The sequence below is a fragment of the Micropterus dolomieu genome, linkage group LG09 (genome assembly GCF_021292245.1).
Source record: "Micropterus dolomieu isolate WLL.071019.BEF.003 ecotype Adirondacks linkage group LG09, ASM2129224v1, whole genome shotgun sequence".
NCBI classification, from domain to species: Eukaryota; Metazoa; Chordata; class Actinopteri; order Centrarchiformes; family Centrarchidae; genus Micropterus; species Micropterus dolomieu.
In genome coordinates, this window is record NC_060158.1 from 15541328 (window position 1) to 15558335 (window position 17008).

The window sequence follows — 17008 nt, forward strand, 5'->3', positions numbered from 1 at the left end:
TCAAAGTTTCTCCAAAGATCCTCTATGTGGTGGAAGAGGAATCACTCCGATGTAGTCACAAAAACCCATTACGCTTCACTTGTCAGCAGAAGAGCAAAGCCAAGGTGACAACCATATGGAAGGAGGACATTATATAACGCTAATGAATTAAAAAAGAACTAAAACTACAAATAAATTGACTTCACTTAACCAATGAAGGCAGTAGGCTATTATGTGCAGGATGTATACCTGCTCAATAAGCCTACATCTAAGGGAAAATAACACAACATATCTCCATGCATTCATCTTCTTTGTCTGGTCGTGGCATATTATAGCTCCATTTGAGCAATTAGAAACATCCAGAAAACAAAATTCCACCAATCTCTTAATAATTACAAGACTACTAACATGGTCAGTGCCACCGAAAGCTTAACTTTAAAAGGTAAGATGGAGGGGGATGACAAGAAGAAGATATACTTTATTTATTTATTATTATTTATTTATGACTAATTTGCAAAGGAAGGTCATGCAATATTGATACTGAGTGGACTTTGTGATGGGATTGCAGCCTACGCTACTTTTGTATAGCCTAACTGTCACAGAACTTCAACAACATTTTTGGAGACACATTTCTTGAGACATTGAGGATAGATAGGTAGCCTATAGTCATTAGGCCCACTTAATTGCTGTTTTATATAAAAGATAAAATAGAACGAATTATTTTTGTGTGTTTGCTCTTACTAAAATTAAGGCGTGGCCATAATTAGAAATCGGAGGCCAGATCTCTCTTCCGTAACACCCACAGAGTGAGGTGTCTTGGTTTTTTTTCTCCTCTCTGACTTGTCAAAGCGCCCTGGTATGTGCTTGGGCCAACTGCGCTGTCACTCAAACCCACTGCCGCGTGATGATTGGCTGTTTCGGCCAGAGCTCCCGCCCCAGTTGGCCGGCTCCAGAGTTGAAATGACACCGTGGGAAAGCTGAGCGCTTCAAACGCAGGCACTCAGGGCAAAACTGGACAAACGCGCTTCAGACGCAGTCACAGCAGGCACTCTGAAGGACTATTGTGGACAAATTGTCAAAATGAAAAGGAATCACGATTTTAGCTCCTCGGACAGCGAGCTGGATGAGACTATTGAGGTGGAGAAGGAGAGCGCGGACGAGAATGGGTAAGTCATTTGGGACCTGTTTTCTTTTAAATTCCTCTTAAAAAGTCGTCCAGCGTAACGGAGCCGAAATGGACGAAAGGTTAATTTAATAGTCTATGTATAGGCCTAATTCAAATCGAAAAATGAATTGGGACATTGATTGAGCCTCCGTATTTAATCTTTTTTTTTTAAGGAACATCAGCTCTCCCATAGGGTCTCTGTCTCCAACAACATCAACTCAGGTGCAGGCGAGGAAAAGACGCCGAGGAGTAAGTCCATTTCTATTAATAAAAAAAATCCGTTTGTGCAGTTTGCAACCGTGTGCATGATTTTTTTTGATCATATGCACACAGTCTGAAAATAACCAATAACATCTTTTCTGTCTTTCCGCAGATAATTGAGAAACGGCGCCGTGACAGAATCAACAACAGCCTTAGCGAGCTTCGCAGGCTGGTTCCCAGCGCCTTTGAGAAACAGGTAGCAACGCAACTTTAATGTCACTTATACGGAAGTCCAAAAATGTGAAACTTTGTCCATTTATGCTCTTTGTGGATTATGTATATGTAATTGGCTGCTTTCTGTCTCCTCCATACTGAAGGGCTCAGCCAAACTGGAGAAAGCAGAGATTCTGCAGATGACTGTCGACCATCTGAAGATGCTTCATGCAGCTGGAGGCAAAGGTCTGTCTGGGATCTATTCATTGTTACGACACCTTTTACTTGTTGTAGAGTCATGTTGATATGCTTAAGAGGGCAAAAGCTGGACATGGAATAGTTTCTGTCCATTTGGTTCATATTCTTGAAAAAAAGAATGAATTGTTAAAAGAAATGTCTAGATTGCAAACCTAAACTGGTCTGGCTGGTTTGTCAATTATATCTGTCTTGTTTTGTCACCATCCCAAAGCCAGGGGTATATTGGTTAATTTCAGACACAGCCCTTTAAGTTCTGGACAAACTTGTTTTGTAGTGTGCAGGTCAGATGACTCTTTTTAACTAATCCGCTGTCTTGTTGGCCTCCCCTTAGGTTATTTTGATGCCCATGCCCTGGCGATGGACTACCGTGGTTTAGGTTTCAGGGAGTGTCTGGCTGAGACGGCCCGCTATCTGAGCATAATCGAAGGCTTGGACAGCACAGACCCTCTGCGTCTCCGTCTGGTCTCCCACCTTAACAACTATGCCAGTCAGAGGGAGGCTCACTCTGGCCTGAGTCACCTGGCGTGGGGCTCTGCATTTGGATCCCCTCCCGCCCATCTGACCCACCCCCTCCTACTCCAGCACCAACAGGGTGCAGCTTTGGCACCTTTACCCCGCAGCGCCACCAGCAGCCCACAAACTCCTCTGTCATCTGCATCCACTTCATCCACCTCTTCCTCCACCTCTTCCTCATCGTCCTCATCGGCTGCAGAGACTCATGGCAGCGTCACCCCCCACTCAGATCAAGGCCCGATCCGGGTTCCCCCTACAACTGCCGCCCCTTCCACCGTCCCGCACCCCGCACTGGTCCCCTCATCAGCATCCAAGATCTCCCCTCCTCTTCTGTCCTCCCTCTCAGCGTTCCCCTTCCACTTCAGCGCCTTCCCCCTCATCTCCCATTCCACCGCCATCAGCCCTCCAGCCCCTACATCCAGTGTGGGCAAACCCTACAGACCCTGGGGGATGGAAATAGGAGCTTTCTGACTGAAGTGAAAACCTCAGCAAAATCTAGACTCAACTCCCCACCCAGCTGAGCTGGACTTTCAAGGACAAGACTTTTGATTTTCCCACCTAAGAAAGTACTATTTTTTTCTATGATGTTGACATCCCACAGAGGATACACCTAGCTATATGTTTTTTATTTTCTTGCTAATGTATTGTGTTTTGTATAATAAAAAAAACTGTGAGGAGGGAGACTACGACTTAAAGCAACAAGAGTGATTTATTGTGATTGATCTCGGTTCCTGCCCACCTCTTTAGAAGTTTCACCCACAGTTGTAAGCCTATCAGGAATGGCTTTTCCAGATGGTCAAGCAGTCGCCGCCTGTCAAGTTCCTGGGCGAAACTGCCCCTCTCTTTGTTTTCCCCCTGCGCTGAAACACCCAGTGTGGGGGCCCTGGTTACATACAGAGAGAGGGGTGTGAAAGGAGGGCTCGAGGTAGCCGAGAGTCACCCGCTTTTTATAGCATTTTATGGGGTGGAATAACTGAAACCAGGTGTTTGTTTGACTGAATACCGGGAACAGAAGTTAGCTACCAGCTTGGTAGAAATAAACTTAACCGTGATTTACCCACAGCCTCTAATGTTCCTATGGCGCTTCATTGTTTAAGCTTGCTTCCTCAAGTTATGTTTCCTCTCTAAAGTAAATTTAGTCAACAACTGAGGCTTCACATATGTTTAACCAGTTTCTACCAGCTTTCCCACATTTATTTCATTTCTGTTATAACTGATGCATGGGCAATTTTTTATTTTAAGTTATTTTCTTGTACCTGCTTAAAGTAGCAACATTATCAATCTGTAATTATCAAGAGGGAGTCTGTCAACAGTTGCGGTAACGCAAGGCAATACAATTCAGTTCTTTTTCATTTAGAAAGACTAACTGCTGCTTTCCACCTGATATGTTGGTGTCTCCTGGTGAACCTAAGTGAGAGTTTGTATATTTTATGGTTGTACAAAGCACAAGCAAGCACGGACAAATCAGATTTCTCAGCTTTTCAAAGTTGTTGCTGGTGGTAATGACAACTTCCCTGTAATAAAAGTCCAGATAAATCACCTGGCTTTATCAGCGTCTTTGTTATGTGCATTATTATGTGTTGTTTGCATGTCTGTTTGTTCAAACGTGTATGAGTGTGTATGTTGGACTGAATGTATTTGTGTGTGCATGTATTGTTTGTTTGCTTATTGATGCCTACAGTTGTGTGTGGGTGTGTGTGTGTGTCTGTGTGCACTCGCAGTACGTGGCAACGCCTGATATCAGATGCGACTGCTTGTTTCTCTCAGCAGCCCTCTGTGTGTGCACAGGAAACCATTAACAAGGAGGGGATATCCTGGACAATAGCAGCCCGGCTGGCCCCATGTGCTGCGTGGGAACTAGAGGAGGAGGAAAAAAGGAGGGAGGGAAGGTTGGAAGAGGATGAAGAAGGAAAGGAAGGAGGGATGGAGCATAGAATGGGATATGGAGGAAAAGGGGGAAGAAAAAAACGGGACAGGGGGATCAAAGGAAAGAGGGACTGAAAAACTGTGAGAGAGGAAGTGTGCAGAGAACAGTTTTGTCCCTTTGCCATCGTTTCAGCTCGCACCAGCTGCACCTTCTGTTCTCTTCTCCTACATGCCGTCCCCTCTTCTGCTGCACCAAAAAGTTTAGTTCTCCGCCAAAATATCCTCCAAAATGTCCACCCTCTCTTTCTCCTTTGATCTCTCTGATCATTCTCCTTAACCTTTTTCGTTTATTACTTAGGATGATGCAGGGCCCACGGTAGTGATGCAAGCTTTACTGCAGGCAAAACCGCAAGGTCAAGTAGATATTCAGTTGAGACAACCTGTCTTTTGTCTCCCCCAGCTGGCCATAAATGGTAATGACCATGTAACAGGAAGACTTGTGAAGGGTCAGGGGGCTGAGATTATTTTCTCAAGTAAAAGTAGCAATAACACAAGTCCCGCATTAAAAATTTCACTTGAATAAATATACGTGTAGCGTATTAGTACTAATAATGCAGAATGACACCTATAAACAATTGAAAGTGGTGTATTACTATGCGTATTTTATTATTGTTGATACATTTACTTGAAAGTAGTATTTTCATGTTGTAGCTTCCTAAGGGGGAGCTGCTTTGTCTTATTTTGTACACTGATGATCTTTTTTTGAATCTGCAAAATAAACTGTTACTGCACTGTAAAACATACTCCAGGGATTTAATGGAATCATCTTTTGTGTCTATGTGTGGCCCTGTGATGGAATCACAGGTACTGTGCACAACTGTATCAGTGAGCCCTCATCTACAAAGTCAGGGCCATGAAACTGTCATTTTTATGCTAAGCAAAAAGGTTGTGGGATCAAACCTGTCCTTTGCATGTTCTCCCCGTGTCTGCGTGGGTTCTCTTCGGGTGCTACGGCTTCCAAAGACATGTGGACTAGGTTGATTGGTGACCCTAAATTGTCCGTGAGTGTGACTGGTTGTTTGTGTATGTGTGGCCCTGCGATGGATTGCCGACCTGTCCAGGGTGTAACCCGCCTTTTGCCCAATACAATACATTTGTATCCCTTTTAATTCATAGAAATGTATCTGTAAGAAGTCACTCTCAAAGCCAATTTCATTCACTGAACCCCAAATCTTTATTAACCACTGCTTGCTCACAAAGATATATGTGGAGAGGGGGAAACACACAAATGGACAGAGGAGAGAAAGAGAGAGCAAGAGAGAGGCAGGTAGGATAGTCACTGTATTCTGTGGTGTACTTGTGCAGCTGTTACACACTGTAATGGTGTTGGTTTGAACTTTACCGGGTCAATATCACATGGCACAAACATTCTTTTTTCTACCCGCCCTTTCTGAAATACACACACGCACACTCACACACATCTATGGGCCTACCTTGTGTGTGTGGATTCGACAGGGTTCAACCTCAGGCTTCAGCACCCCTGGTTACAAACTATTTGGATACTTTAATACACTCATATACACCTTTACAGATGGCAATACTGTGTTCATGGATCACACTTGTTGCAGCGATACCGGTTATGGCTTCAATATCTTTCTTGTGCCGACCTATCAGTGGCATACAGTGTCTTGGAGTGAAGTGCAATGATTCCAGTAGGCGCTGACGATGCTGAGCACCACTCTAGCTTCTATGGAAATGGAGAAAGGTGGAATCTATTTGTGTTTTCTCCGATATAAGATTCACAGTAACAAGTCTTATCTCAGGTGAAGTTTTTGCGCTCCAGCATTCTTCAAATACACTTTAACCTTAGTTGTGTTGTATATTACGGTGACACGTGATTTAAATGTGATTGGAAGCCTGTTTCTGAGGAATATAAGAGGTCCGCCATTAGTCAGGGATGTTATGTGAGCTTTCCGGTGCCAGATGGACAGAATTTAACGAACTCCTACTGAGCTCTGTGCTATGATTGGCTAAATGCCTGCCCATGTGGAGAGTGTGTGAGTGAGTGCTTCTACAGTATGTATGTATGTGGAGAGATGAAGAGGTTGCAGATGGAGGGAAGGAGGAGGAGGAAGGGCTCTTTAAATGCTATAGTGTTCTCCTGTGGTACAGTCACCATCTACCTCACAGGAGTGGCTGTGCAGCGATGGCTTGCAGTCCCCACAGAAAGCAAACTGTCCCCTTTCCTTCTGCCAACTTTCCTGCACATGTCCCTCACTAATTGGAACATTGGCATAAACTGGATGGAAAATCACTCTGACCAAACACAGATCCAATTTTGTGTCCAGATCGGCAGTGTCAAATGAGTAAGTGCCCACTTGAAGGGACGTGGGAACGGAGCCAGGATGCGGGCCTAGTGAGGACGCAGCCAGTCACAGCAAACATCAGCTAGCTGGCAAACTCACAACAAACACCTACGCCTGAAATGATTCTCAGGCAGAAATGAACAAACATGAAAATGAACAAATTATTACATCCATATATATGCAAGGAGAGGAAACTTATATAGAAAAATGGCACACTGCAATCAATACTTTTGCTGCTTGTATCGTACTGTATATAACAAAAAAAGAAGTATTTACAAAAACCAATACCCACTGTCGTTTGTCAATTTTTTTCTTTTCTTCTCATTTGAAACGGAGCAACAACATTCTTTTTTGGGAAGAGTGGGTGGGAGACATTAATTCATCTGTTTTTTTAATTATTTTTGCTTTTTTTTTTGTCCACCCCCAACCCCATTTGAACCTCCCACTGTCTCGGGGTGGCGTATCAGGCTGTGGTAGTTTCATAGTAGGATGGGGGAGTATGGCAGGGGGCGTGGAGAGGTGGGGACATGTGGGATAAGGTGGGGAAAAGGGTGTTCCTCAGGGTCGGGAAGTGGGGGGGTTTGGGGTGGGATGTAGAACCTGTTGGGGCTTCTCACGCTGTCACTTCTTCTCTCAACTCCTTGTTCCTGCGCACCTCCTGAGCATGCCTCTCCTAGAGAAAACACAAACACAGAATGATTTTTTTTTAAGATTTTCTCTCCTGTAGTCCCTTTCCTGGCATTTGTTTCTTGTTCACTTCACTATTTCTCTTCTTTGACCTTTGCAGACAAATTACATAATTTATCTTTTTCTGCCACCCGTCCTCCTCTTTTCCTACTCATATAATTCTTTTTCTCCCATCCTCCATGCTCAAGATTGCATCTTTGTCTTTTCCAAATCACTCTAGGCTTCCTATTTTTCCATATCGTCTCCTAAAGTGTAAAAGTGTATTATCAAACTAATTAATAAAATGCGTAAGATACGTTAGCATTATTGGATATTTCCCACTCATTCTGTGGTTGAGAAACTTTTAGCTGGGCCAGATATCCTGAGGTCCTCACACACTATTATTATTACATTTAGTTATATGCCTTTGTTTGCTCCTCTTTGTGTCGGCCTTAATGCAAGGCCCTCCTTTTCTTAACTGTCTGGTTTAACTTTTGACACCATTATTCTGCCCTATTCAATGCAAATTGGCTCAACCTAGCAATGATGGTGTATTTATCGCTGCAGCAGATTGTAAAAAATAAAAGCTTTATTGCCATACTGCATGTGTCACTCAATTAGATATATTATTGTTGCAATCAAGTGAGCGTGTTTGGTTTGTGTGCTGAACTCAGTGAGAAAGCGGATGTCATCATGACCTTTGCTCACCAGAGCGTATGCCTAGGAGAATGCTCCCTCGCAGGAGAGAGGCAGTGAGGCTCCATCCTAACAATACCCCCCCTCCCTGCAGGAATGCCTGAGCAGCACAGCGCACTGCTAGAAACACAGCTCACATGATGCCTGATTTCTTTACATGTTAAACACTAACTCCTTTATATTTCAACATTGACATGTATTTCCATGATAATTAGAAGATAATTCCATTCTAAATTGAATGAATATTTTTAACTCTGAAACGCATATCTATCCTAGATATGTTATAATAAAACAATCATAGTTAGTAGCACAGCAGTTATGTTACAGATTTTGATGTTACAGTGACTTCCTGTTTATGAAGTGGACAGATACTGAAGATTATTTCTAGCAACCAAATTATACATTACTGAAGTTTAGCCTAGCATTTTAAGTTTTAATGATTCAACCAATTTACAGTAGTAAATCACTATTGATGAAACTAGCAAGTAGTAACTTATTGATGAATTTACAAATAGCTATTGCAACCTAATCCAGAACCGTAGCTACAATTGACGACATTCTGGAGATTTGGGGTTTTAGCAATCACTATTAAAAGCTAGCATTATTGTGGCATATTTTAGACACAATGTATGCCAATAAATGTAAAGATTTTGTTACCAGTATTTTAATTTAGGCTTGGAAACAACATTTGGAACCTACTCTCCTGTGTTAATGTAATAAAACAGATAACTGGATAGTTAACAAACCTTTTCTGGTCAAAATGTTCTGGGGGTGTGTGGACTTGGATTTATAACCTCAGTCTATCTGAAATCATGGCTGTGACCTGCTCCTTACCCTCTCCTGCAGGCGCTCCATAATGGCGGCCAGGTAAGCCTGCCGGTTCTCCTCATTTTGCTCCATCTTCAACTGGAGTTTCTCCTCGGCCATGCGGCTGAAACTGCTGTTCTCCTCCATGGCCTTCAGCAGCACGTCACGCTCGTGCTCCCGCTTTTCAGCCAGGGCCCGCAGCACCTGCGCCTCCTGGGACTGGAGGGGGAAGGGCGATGGGTAGCAGAGAGAATGAATCAGCAAGGGTCGATAGCGAGAGACTGATTTACTAAATTCCACCCATTGATTGCTCTTAAAATTTAAGCACGAGTCACAGCTGGTGCAGCTAACTCACACATGTAATAATGTTAAGCATAAAAATGTCTGGATATAAGAGAAATTCTCTCCTTGCCACTTTCATTCTCTTCTGGCATGTACTATAATTTATGTAATAAACTGTATGTTGGACCTGGAGTATTGGACATCTGGTGTTCAAAAATCAGTCAAATTATGTTATTGATTAGGTTATTGATTTGTTGGTGGGTTGCTGGATTTGTCAGCTGCTGGACTGACTGTATTGACATTTGAATCAATGAGACAGCCAATGTCTGATTGCATCTGCCGTCCCCTGCATCTGCAGTAGTCAAGGTGATGCACAACTGACCAAACATCCCGACATCAAATTAAATTTAAAGTAGTTATGACACCACACCAGAAATATTGTATAAACTTGGCCAGGCTTCTTTTGTAAAGGGTCGGAAATGGTTTAGCTTTGGTATCACAAAATTATTTATTCCAACCTTTTGTGGCTCTTGGCAATTATTGAAGCAAAGTGATGCGTGGCAGCTGGGTGCAATGAAAATGATTGGAAACATCCTTACTCTCCTTCGGTCCTCAGCTGCCTCCAGTTTCTTCTGGATGTCCTCCAGGGAAAGTTCCCTCTTTGGGGGGCTGGTGACGCAGTGGGCAACGTCAGACACAGGGGAGGACGGCTTCAGGATGACCTCAAAGGCCTGGCCTGAGGCTCGCTTGTTAATGGGCTTGATGTCCATGTCTGCATGTGTGCGCATTTAATGAGAAAGGCAGATTAAAAAACCCTTTGTTGTCTCCATATGACTTTTCATTCAAGCATGTTTGATGAAGAAGATTAAAAAATATTCACTTACCTTCAAAGTCACCCATGATGTTTTTGCGGGTCTCGGGGTAGAGACAAGAGCAGATGAGCGAGAGAACTGACATCTCCTTCATCTTCTCTTTGTAAGCTGTGGAGAGGAATTGAAACATGGCTGTGTGTTACACTTACAGAAGTTCTGAAACGAATGTTGAGCTTGTAGCTGAAGGTTTTATTTATTTGTTTATTTATTTTTTACATCAGACTCCATGGGTCATTGATGGCACAAATCTGTTTTTAGTAGTACTGAGTGCACTGCTAAAACATACGCACATAAAGAAAATATCATTACCATTACCTACTAACACACAAAAAGATGAAAAATCATTAACCCACTTCTACCTCCACAGGAGGTCCTTGATGTAAATATCCAGATTTTTAGGAGGAATAATTATTCATTAAGTCCTCCAAAAAGAAAACCTCATCAAAGGATGTCTTGTGGAGCTGAACTTCCATTTTGTGGCCACGAGGGGAGCAGGATGGATGTGTCCTTATTTGGCCTAATTTCCCTAACAGGCAAGATGATGCCGTCCCCACAGGATTCTCCACACACCATTAGCTATGCATTTCATTTTGGTATATTATTTATTAATGTAGCCAGAGCAACGCCCTATTGCCTCTCAGCTATTCTGTGGCTAACACCAAAAAACATTTGAGATTAGTTTATGAATACCAGTTCATTTAGAAAGCAAAGAAGCCAGGATTTACGATAGTTGTGTGGAGAATATTTGGGTTGTTTCTTATCTTCTTTGTCTGTGGCTTATGGATAGAACCTAATAGTCAAGGGTTAAGCTTATAGCATGACAGACCAATATGTCTATTTATGGTCCAAAAAGTTAATAACACTGAAGCAAAGCTCAGCTGGCATCAAATCAAACTAACTGTATCTGGCAACCTGCGCCCTGCTCAATAAAGAGCTCCAAAGAGCCCCAAAGGGCGGACGGTGAAAAAACAGAAAAGAAAAGAACGACCAACCTTGTCTAACCTTGATTTCTTTTTTATTCCTGTGTTTTTGGCAACTACTACTGTGTAATATGAGCCCAGAGTTCAGCAGCAGTCCCAGCTGGGAGAACGGCAAAAATATCTGCATCAAACGGCAGGTTGGGAAATATTCTACTTCTGCACATGGCTGCTGTGTTCTGTCAAGGTACACTGCCTCATAGTGGAGATTTGCATGCTGACTGTCATACTGTGGCATAATCCATCATCCAGGGCCCAAAGCCTGAAGAGCAGAAGTGTGCCACATTGATTCATGATTTGTAGCAGGCTACAGTAGCAAATCCAGAAATGAGATTTACTGTGAAAGAGCTTATCCATGGTAGGGTACGGTGTACAGTATGATTAATCCAAATCCTCTTCCTTACTCATATTCCCTGCTCACTCACTTCTTCTCTTTCTCTCTATGTCTCGCTTTCTGCCCTGCAGACTGGCAGACGCCACAGTAATGTGATCAACTCTCAGATGTAGCTCTCACTACTCTCTGATGGCCTTGTTAACCCCTTCCCTGAGGAGGAAGTGAGAGCATGGCAGGGGGTGAAATTCTGTAAGAAAGGAGAGAGGGCTTGAGTAGGAATGGAGATAAAGGTGGGGTTTGGCAGAGAAGCAGAAAATAGCGAGAGGAGGATTAAAAATCAGCGAAGGGGGCAGCTCCCAGTGGGACTTGCAGCCGCCATTAACTGGCCCTAGGACAGCCTAATGGAAGCAGCCACCTCAGGTAGATAGAGCTTTAATTTGTAATCAGCGGACCGCACCATTTCTGCTGACAAGCGAGGGAGACAGAGCTTTTGGAGGGTTGTCACAGGCTCATTAAGTGCTGTGTACATGTCAAGACCCCAGCAGCCATTTACTCCCCCACAGTCTGACTCAAATATTTAACAATTCAGTGGAGCAGGTAATTTGGGTTAAGAGCTTATAAAGCAGATCAGCAGAGATTCCTGTTCAGTGGTTGCAAAGTTCTGGGTGGGGCCTTTTCTCTGTTCAATAATATTTTCAAACTGAACATTAGATGTAGATATCTAGTTTAGAGCTGCAACTTACAATTATTTTTTAATATTATCCATCAATTAATCAGCTGATTATTTTCTTGATTTATTGTTGGGCCTATAAAACATTTTTAAAAATGTGGAAAAATCCCCAACACAATTTCCTACAGACCAAAGGAAAGTCAACAAATGTCTTCTTTTGTGCGACCAACAGTCCAAGATTATCCAAGATAATCCATTTACAATGATATAAAACTTAGCAAATCTTCACATTTGAACAGCTGGAACCATCAAATATTTGGCATTATTTCTCTTTAAAGATTATTCTGTTATCAAAATTGTTGATTCATTTTCTGTTGATTGACCAATCGATTAATTGACAAATCTTTGCACCTCTATTCTAGTATGTTTAATTTTATTTGAGGTTGGAAAGCTTGGTTTTTACTATGACTGCATGAAAGAAAATTTAATTACTTTGTAATCTTGGAAGCTAAGTGCACCCTGTAAATTGAAACAGCTCTCTAAATCAGAGCCATGAAGATTTTTCTTTTATATCCCTAATCAAAAATATATGAGATTCTCTAATGTGCAAAAATATGAAACTGCCACCGTATTTCACCTGAGAGAAAATATCTTTTCCTTCTGTAACCACTGCAGTAATAAGATCTTTCCCAGTGGACCCAGGCACATAAAAATGACAAACGATCCAGAAAGACATTCCACAGCAGGAAGTGTCCAAACATCAGCATCTCTTCGGAGATATTGTTCATATGTCAATCTGGGATGAGACAAGATAATGTCAGACAGAGACGACATCACTTTAATGTTCCCACTCCACTCCTGCAGGCTGGTTTCAACCAGTCAGCTCTGCATCCTCTCGGAGAGCTGTTCCTCCCGTCCCGACCTCAGACACACAGCCAGCAAACTGCACTTCCTCTTTCAATCCATCAGCCAGAGAGCCTAGATCATCAATATCTACTGTACCTCTTCCCCCGCAAGCATACCTCTTCACCAGCACCTTCGGCATCCCCAAGCCTCCATTTCATCTGTCACTGATGTATTCCTCCCTCTCAGTCTCAGTCCCAGTGTCTGTCTAACTCTCTCTCTCTATTTTTCTCCCTCGCTCTCTGCATCTCCTGGGAGCTTTAATTCTGCATTAGCACAAACCACCACACCTCTGTTCGCTACTTTATTTCCTTCATTTCTCTCTTTCTCTGGCATCTGTGTTCAGCACATACATTGCAGAGGGGCCCTTTACAGCAGGACAACTCTGCAACAATATAATTGCGAAGTTATGAAGGTATTACACCAGCAAAATTGGCTATTAAAGAAAATGGCACCCAGATGATCAAGGGCAGTCATATGATGTAGGAGGGATGGGCTGGTGGCAAGTTTTTCCAAGACCGCACCCCGTGTCAAGTCAAAGAAAATCAGCGTAAGACAATTTTCAATTAACTGATAAATCTTTCGGTTTATAAAATGTTAGATGATTGCAAATCTCACTTTCCAAAAGCCCAGGGTTATGTCTTCAAATGTTTTGTTTTGTTGGACAATCAGCCCAAAGATATTAAGTTTCTTATCACATAAATCCAAAGAAAGCATCAAAACCTCACAATTGAGAAGCTGTAATAAGAGAATTTGGGGCATTTCTGATTGACAAATGATTTAAATGATTGAGCGATTATCAAAATAATAGCCTCATAAGTTTCTGTCAACTGACTTGTTGATTAGTCCATCAATTGTTACAGATCCAGATCAGTGCATTAAAATTGAAGAATGATATTTTGTCACAAATTATTAAAGGAGCAAATGGGTTTCTTCCAAATATCTAAGACAAAGGAGTAAATTTGTGTTATATGATATACAGAACCCGAGGATGACGTCAAATTTGCCAATCTATGATGCTGAAATGTCTTTACTGTCTTCCCCAGATGCTGATTTTTACAAGTGATGAGCAGATCATGAGCACATGGCATACCATCACTGCTGGATTGATGTCACCTCTTCCTTAAAGCGCAACCGCCATCTGAACCAGTAATGGGAGTGTGCAGCATTGATCGATGGGACCCCGTGATAACTCAGGATGAATTATGAGTCCAGGAGACGTTCAAGCTTTATGCACAGAGGCCATTACGACAACAGTGATGCAGATGATCAGATGAACAATATAGCTGAATTTGACTAGTTGCTTGAAAATGGATGGTACGGTTGTCTGTCAAGCTTCTGTTTCTGTACACAAAGGAATTGATTTTTAGGGAACCTGCTAGCTGAATGACCACACCTAATTGGATATGACAAGTGTGCATGATAAGGATAAGGAAAAGTGCTTAGAGGCCTTAATGCACACAGGAGTGGTTCTGAGTTTGTTTGTGGGATAGTTGATTCCTCTTGTAATATAGAGCCTTTAGTATACCTCTATCCTCAGTTCTCCTCCAAGGAATGAAAAACCTCACAAATTAATACAGCAGTAAATGTTTATTGACGCATGAAACATTGACGTTTTTGCTCCCCCATCTCAGAAGTATGAAACAGTAGATTTAAATCCCACATGTGGTTCTTAAATGTCAAGAGCCGACTTAAACTCCACAACCTCATGGTTGTTGACTGGCATGATGACTGGATCCTCCCAGAGTGTCTGCTCCCTGCCCATCCCATTCTGCCTGTCCACAGCTCAAATCATGGAGGAAAGAAAATTAGGCGAAGGAGGAGGAGGAGGAGGAGGAGGAGGAGGAGGAGGAGAGGGGAATAAATAGTCAGGGTTTAGTGGCTCGTGTCCCTCAGCGCACACACTAGGACCCTCAGTGCTGTCTGTCTGCATGACCCCCCATCCATCAAGTGCCTAGTCAACCAGAAAACAAGCACACTATCCCCTAGACTGGCCACACAAACATCGCACTTTTCAGCCTGTAGCCTACACACACAAGTAATACTTTCCAAATGTTAGATGTGGTTATAGGCTTCTTTTTGAGAAAGCCTGCAGGCCTGAGACAGCCCACAAACTGATTTGTTTGAATAATCAGATCAGCACCACTATAATAAACATATCAGGGCTTGATATGGAAATTCATATAGGCTGACACAAACACAAGGCCTATGCCACCATGCCATAACATGCAATCTAATTTTATTACTCCATATAGGCCTATTTCTACCAAATACCAGCATGGTATACTATTGTGGCCTGAATGATAATAATAATGTGCCACATTTACAGTCTATAACCGTCCTAATAGGATCGGAGTCTGATTCCTGAGACGACATACGTTTCATCGCCAGTCGTAAATTCTTCCCTTGACTGCAAAGCAATTCTGGAAAAGGATGCTCTTTCTCTCCCTCTCTCTCATTCATGCCTCGCCCACAAAATTGGCTCAGCACGCTTTACACCACAGCTACACAGGATGGCCCAGTTCTTTTTAAGGAGATTTGTCACGGTGGAATATTTCACACCCTGGAGAGCGGCTGGCTCGCTTTGAAGGCACCGGCGATGTTGGGTGGGGTCGCTGGCGCTGCATTATGCTGCACGGCTCTGAGTCAGGCAATAAGGGGCAGGTGCGGCAGGCAGGCATCGACAAAATGCTGCTGTATGAGGAGAGGAAAAATCGCCTTTCTTGTGTTGGTATACATTCATTCGTTTGTTTTGAACTAAATATAAAAATAATGCGTCACTGATAACTGATATCCTACACTGGCTCATATTGATCAGCACTCATTTGGATTCAGGATCAGAAAAAAAACACAAAAATTACTCCTATTAGCTAAAATAAAGATTTAAGAACAAGGAAAATGTAGCTTCAATTATGCAACTTAATTTTATAGTAGTGACTTGCAAAGGAGTTTGGCCGCTCCCTCGCATCAACCCCCAGCATCCTTTTGTGCCATGGGTGTCGCCACAGCCTCTGAGCATCCTCAAACCTGCGACAGCGCTGTTATCTCAAAATAAAATCTAAATATATTGCCTATTTAAGTGCAAAACTCACCGATTGCGGTCTTAGCCATTTCTGTACGGTGATGCCGGGGCGGGTTGACTGGAGGAGTGTGCGTCGGTTGCAGGATGCTGTATCTCGGGGTGAAGGGACTGCTGGTAAGGCACTGAGTCAGCAGAGACTGGGACTGCAGGTGCGCCTGGTGGTCTGTTATGAACTGCGTCAAATCCGAGGCAAATAACTAGAACAAAACCGGAAGTCTGCAGACGCAGCCTTCAGAATAAAAGACACGAACATGTCCCAGTGTGAAGACATACTTGAGACAGTTTCATGTAATAAATTGATTATAAATAATCGTAAGTTGCAGCCCTGATATGTTGCTCTGGTAGGCCTAAGGACATGGTAAAAAATAAAACTTTAAGTTAAGGTCACCGCATTCCACCAGAAGGAGACATAACATTTCTTGGTGATGTTGGGTTATGTTGAGTTAAGAAGGTTTTCTCCAGACTACCCATCTCATTTGTATCTCAGTTTTTGTTGTTTTGTGGTATTTGGTACGATAAAGCCATCCAAGAAATTGTGCCAGCCCCCACAACACACCCAAACATTATGATGCACCATGTTTTAAAAGGCTTTATTTTGAAATACATGATGGGAAGTCTAAACCTTATAATCTGATTGGCTTGACACTTGGTCAGTAATGAGCGTGCTTGTCCCTCCTGGAGCATATTAGCTACCATACTCTCTTGACGCGCCTCTCCCAACCAAAGGCCTGACAAATCCAATGTCCCCTAACATGGGAGAGTTCAGGGCCTCATGATTGTGGGTGGGTCCCTCTTTGTTTCAGAGGTGATGAGCAGTTACAGCACATCCACGCTCTATGTTCATGGTGCTGAAAGTGGAAGAAAGGCTCTTGGGAGGAAAACATTTAGATTCAGCATACTTTATTTTAAACATGTTCATAATATTTTAGGTTTGAGGTAGTTCCTTGCAAGCATAACCATGCAATGAGATGCCATTCCGGGAGAATCAGGCTGAAGCAGAATTAGGCTACAAGTAGTTACCAAATCTTCATGCAATCTATTTGTTGACACTCAACGCCTAAAGCGCACTATAAGCCTATAGACCTAATCCATGCACACAGCCAACTGAATTACCTGTATCACCTCTTTGTAACTGCAGAAAACCCAGACGGTCTAATG

At 42.7% G+C, this 17008-nt stretch overlaps 2 protein-coding genes across 3 annotated transcripts; one reads left to right on the plus strand and one right to left on the minus strand.

Moving 5' to 3' along the window:
* The first annotated feature begins 918 nt into the window (after positions 1-918).
* hey1 (hes-related family bHLH transcription factor with YRPW motif 1) lies at positions 919-3868 on the plus strand. Its single transcript, XM_046059678.1, has 5 exons — positions 919-1145; positions 1318-1393; positions 1518-1601; positions 1723-1804; positions 2148-3868. The coding sequence occupies exons 1-5, from the start codon at positions 1060-1062 to the stop codon at positions 2798-2800; spliced, it is 981 nt and encodes a 326-aa protein (XP_045915634.1). The 5' UTR covers positions 919-1059; the 3' UTR covers positions 2801-3868.
* A 1537-nt stretch (positions 3869-5405) lies between these two features.
* Positions 5406-15988, minus strand: stmn2b (stathmin 2b). 2 transcript variants are annotated; one of them, XM_046058673.1, is made up of 5 exons: positions 15861-15988; positions 9897-9992; positions 9612-9784; positions 8758-8949; positions 5406-7234 (listed from the first exon to the last, which is right to left on the minus strand). In XM_046058673.1, the coding sequence occupies exons 1-5, from the start codon at positions 15877-15879 to the stop codon at positions 7175-7177; spliced, it is 540 nt and encodes a 179-aa protein (XP_045914629.1). In that variant the 5' UTR covers positions 15880-15988; the 3' UTR covers positions 5406-7174. The 2 variants fall into 2 exon arrangements, with proteins under 2 accessions (XP_045914629.1, XP_045914627.1); XM_046058671.1 differs by lacking the exon at positions 15861-15988 and having other exon boundaries at positions 9897-10014.
* Positions 15989-17008: the final 1020 nt, after the last annotated feature.

Bases quoted from the DNA above. Each gene is read 5' to 3' on its own strand.
- stmn2b (XM_046058671.1), bottom strand. From the start codon at position 10,014: ATGTTTCAATTCCTCTCCACAGCTTACAAAGAGAAGATGAAGGAGATG. The intron at 9,785-9,896 runs GTAAGTGAATAT...GCACACATGCAG, and splicing joins CATCATGGGTGACTTTGAAG to ACATGGACATCAAGCCCATT. The intron at 7,235-8,757 runs GTAAGGAGCAGG...TGTTTTCTCTAG, and splicing joins TGGAGCGCCTGCAGGAGAGG to GAGAGGCATGCTCAGGAGGT.
- hey1 (XM_046059678.1), top strand. From the start codon at position 1,060: ATGAAAAGGAATCACGATTTTAGCTCCTCGGACAGCGAGCTGGATGAG. The intron at 1,146-1,317 runs GTAAGTCATTTG...TTTTTTTTTAAG, and splicing joins GAGAGCGCGGACGAGAATGG to GAACATCAGCTCTCCCATAG. The intron at 1,602-1,722 runs GTAGCAACGCAA...TCCATACTGAAG, and splicing joins CCAGCGCCTTTGAGAAACAG to GGCTCAGCCAAACTGGAGAA.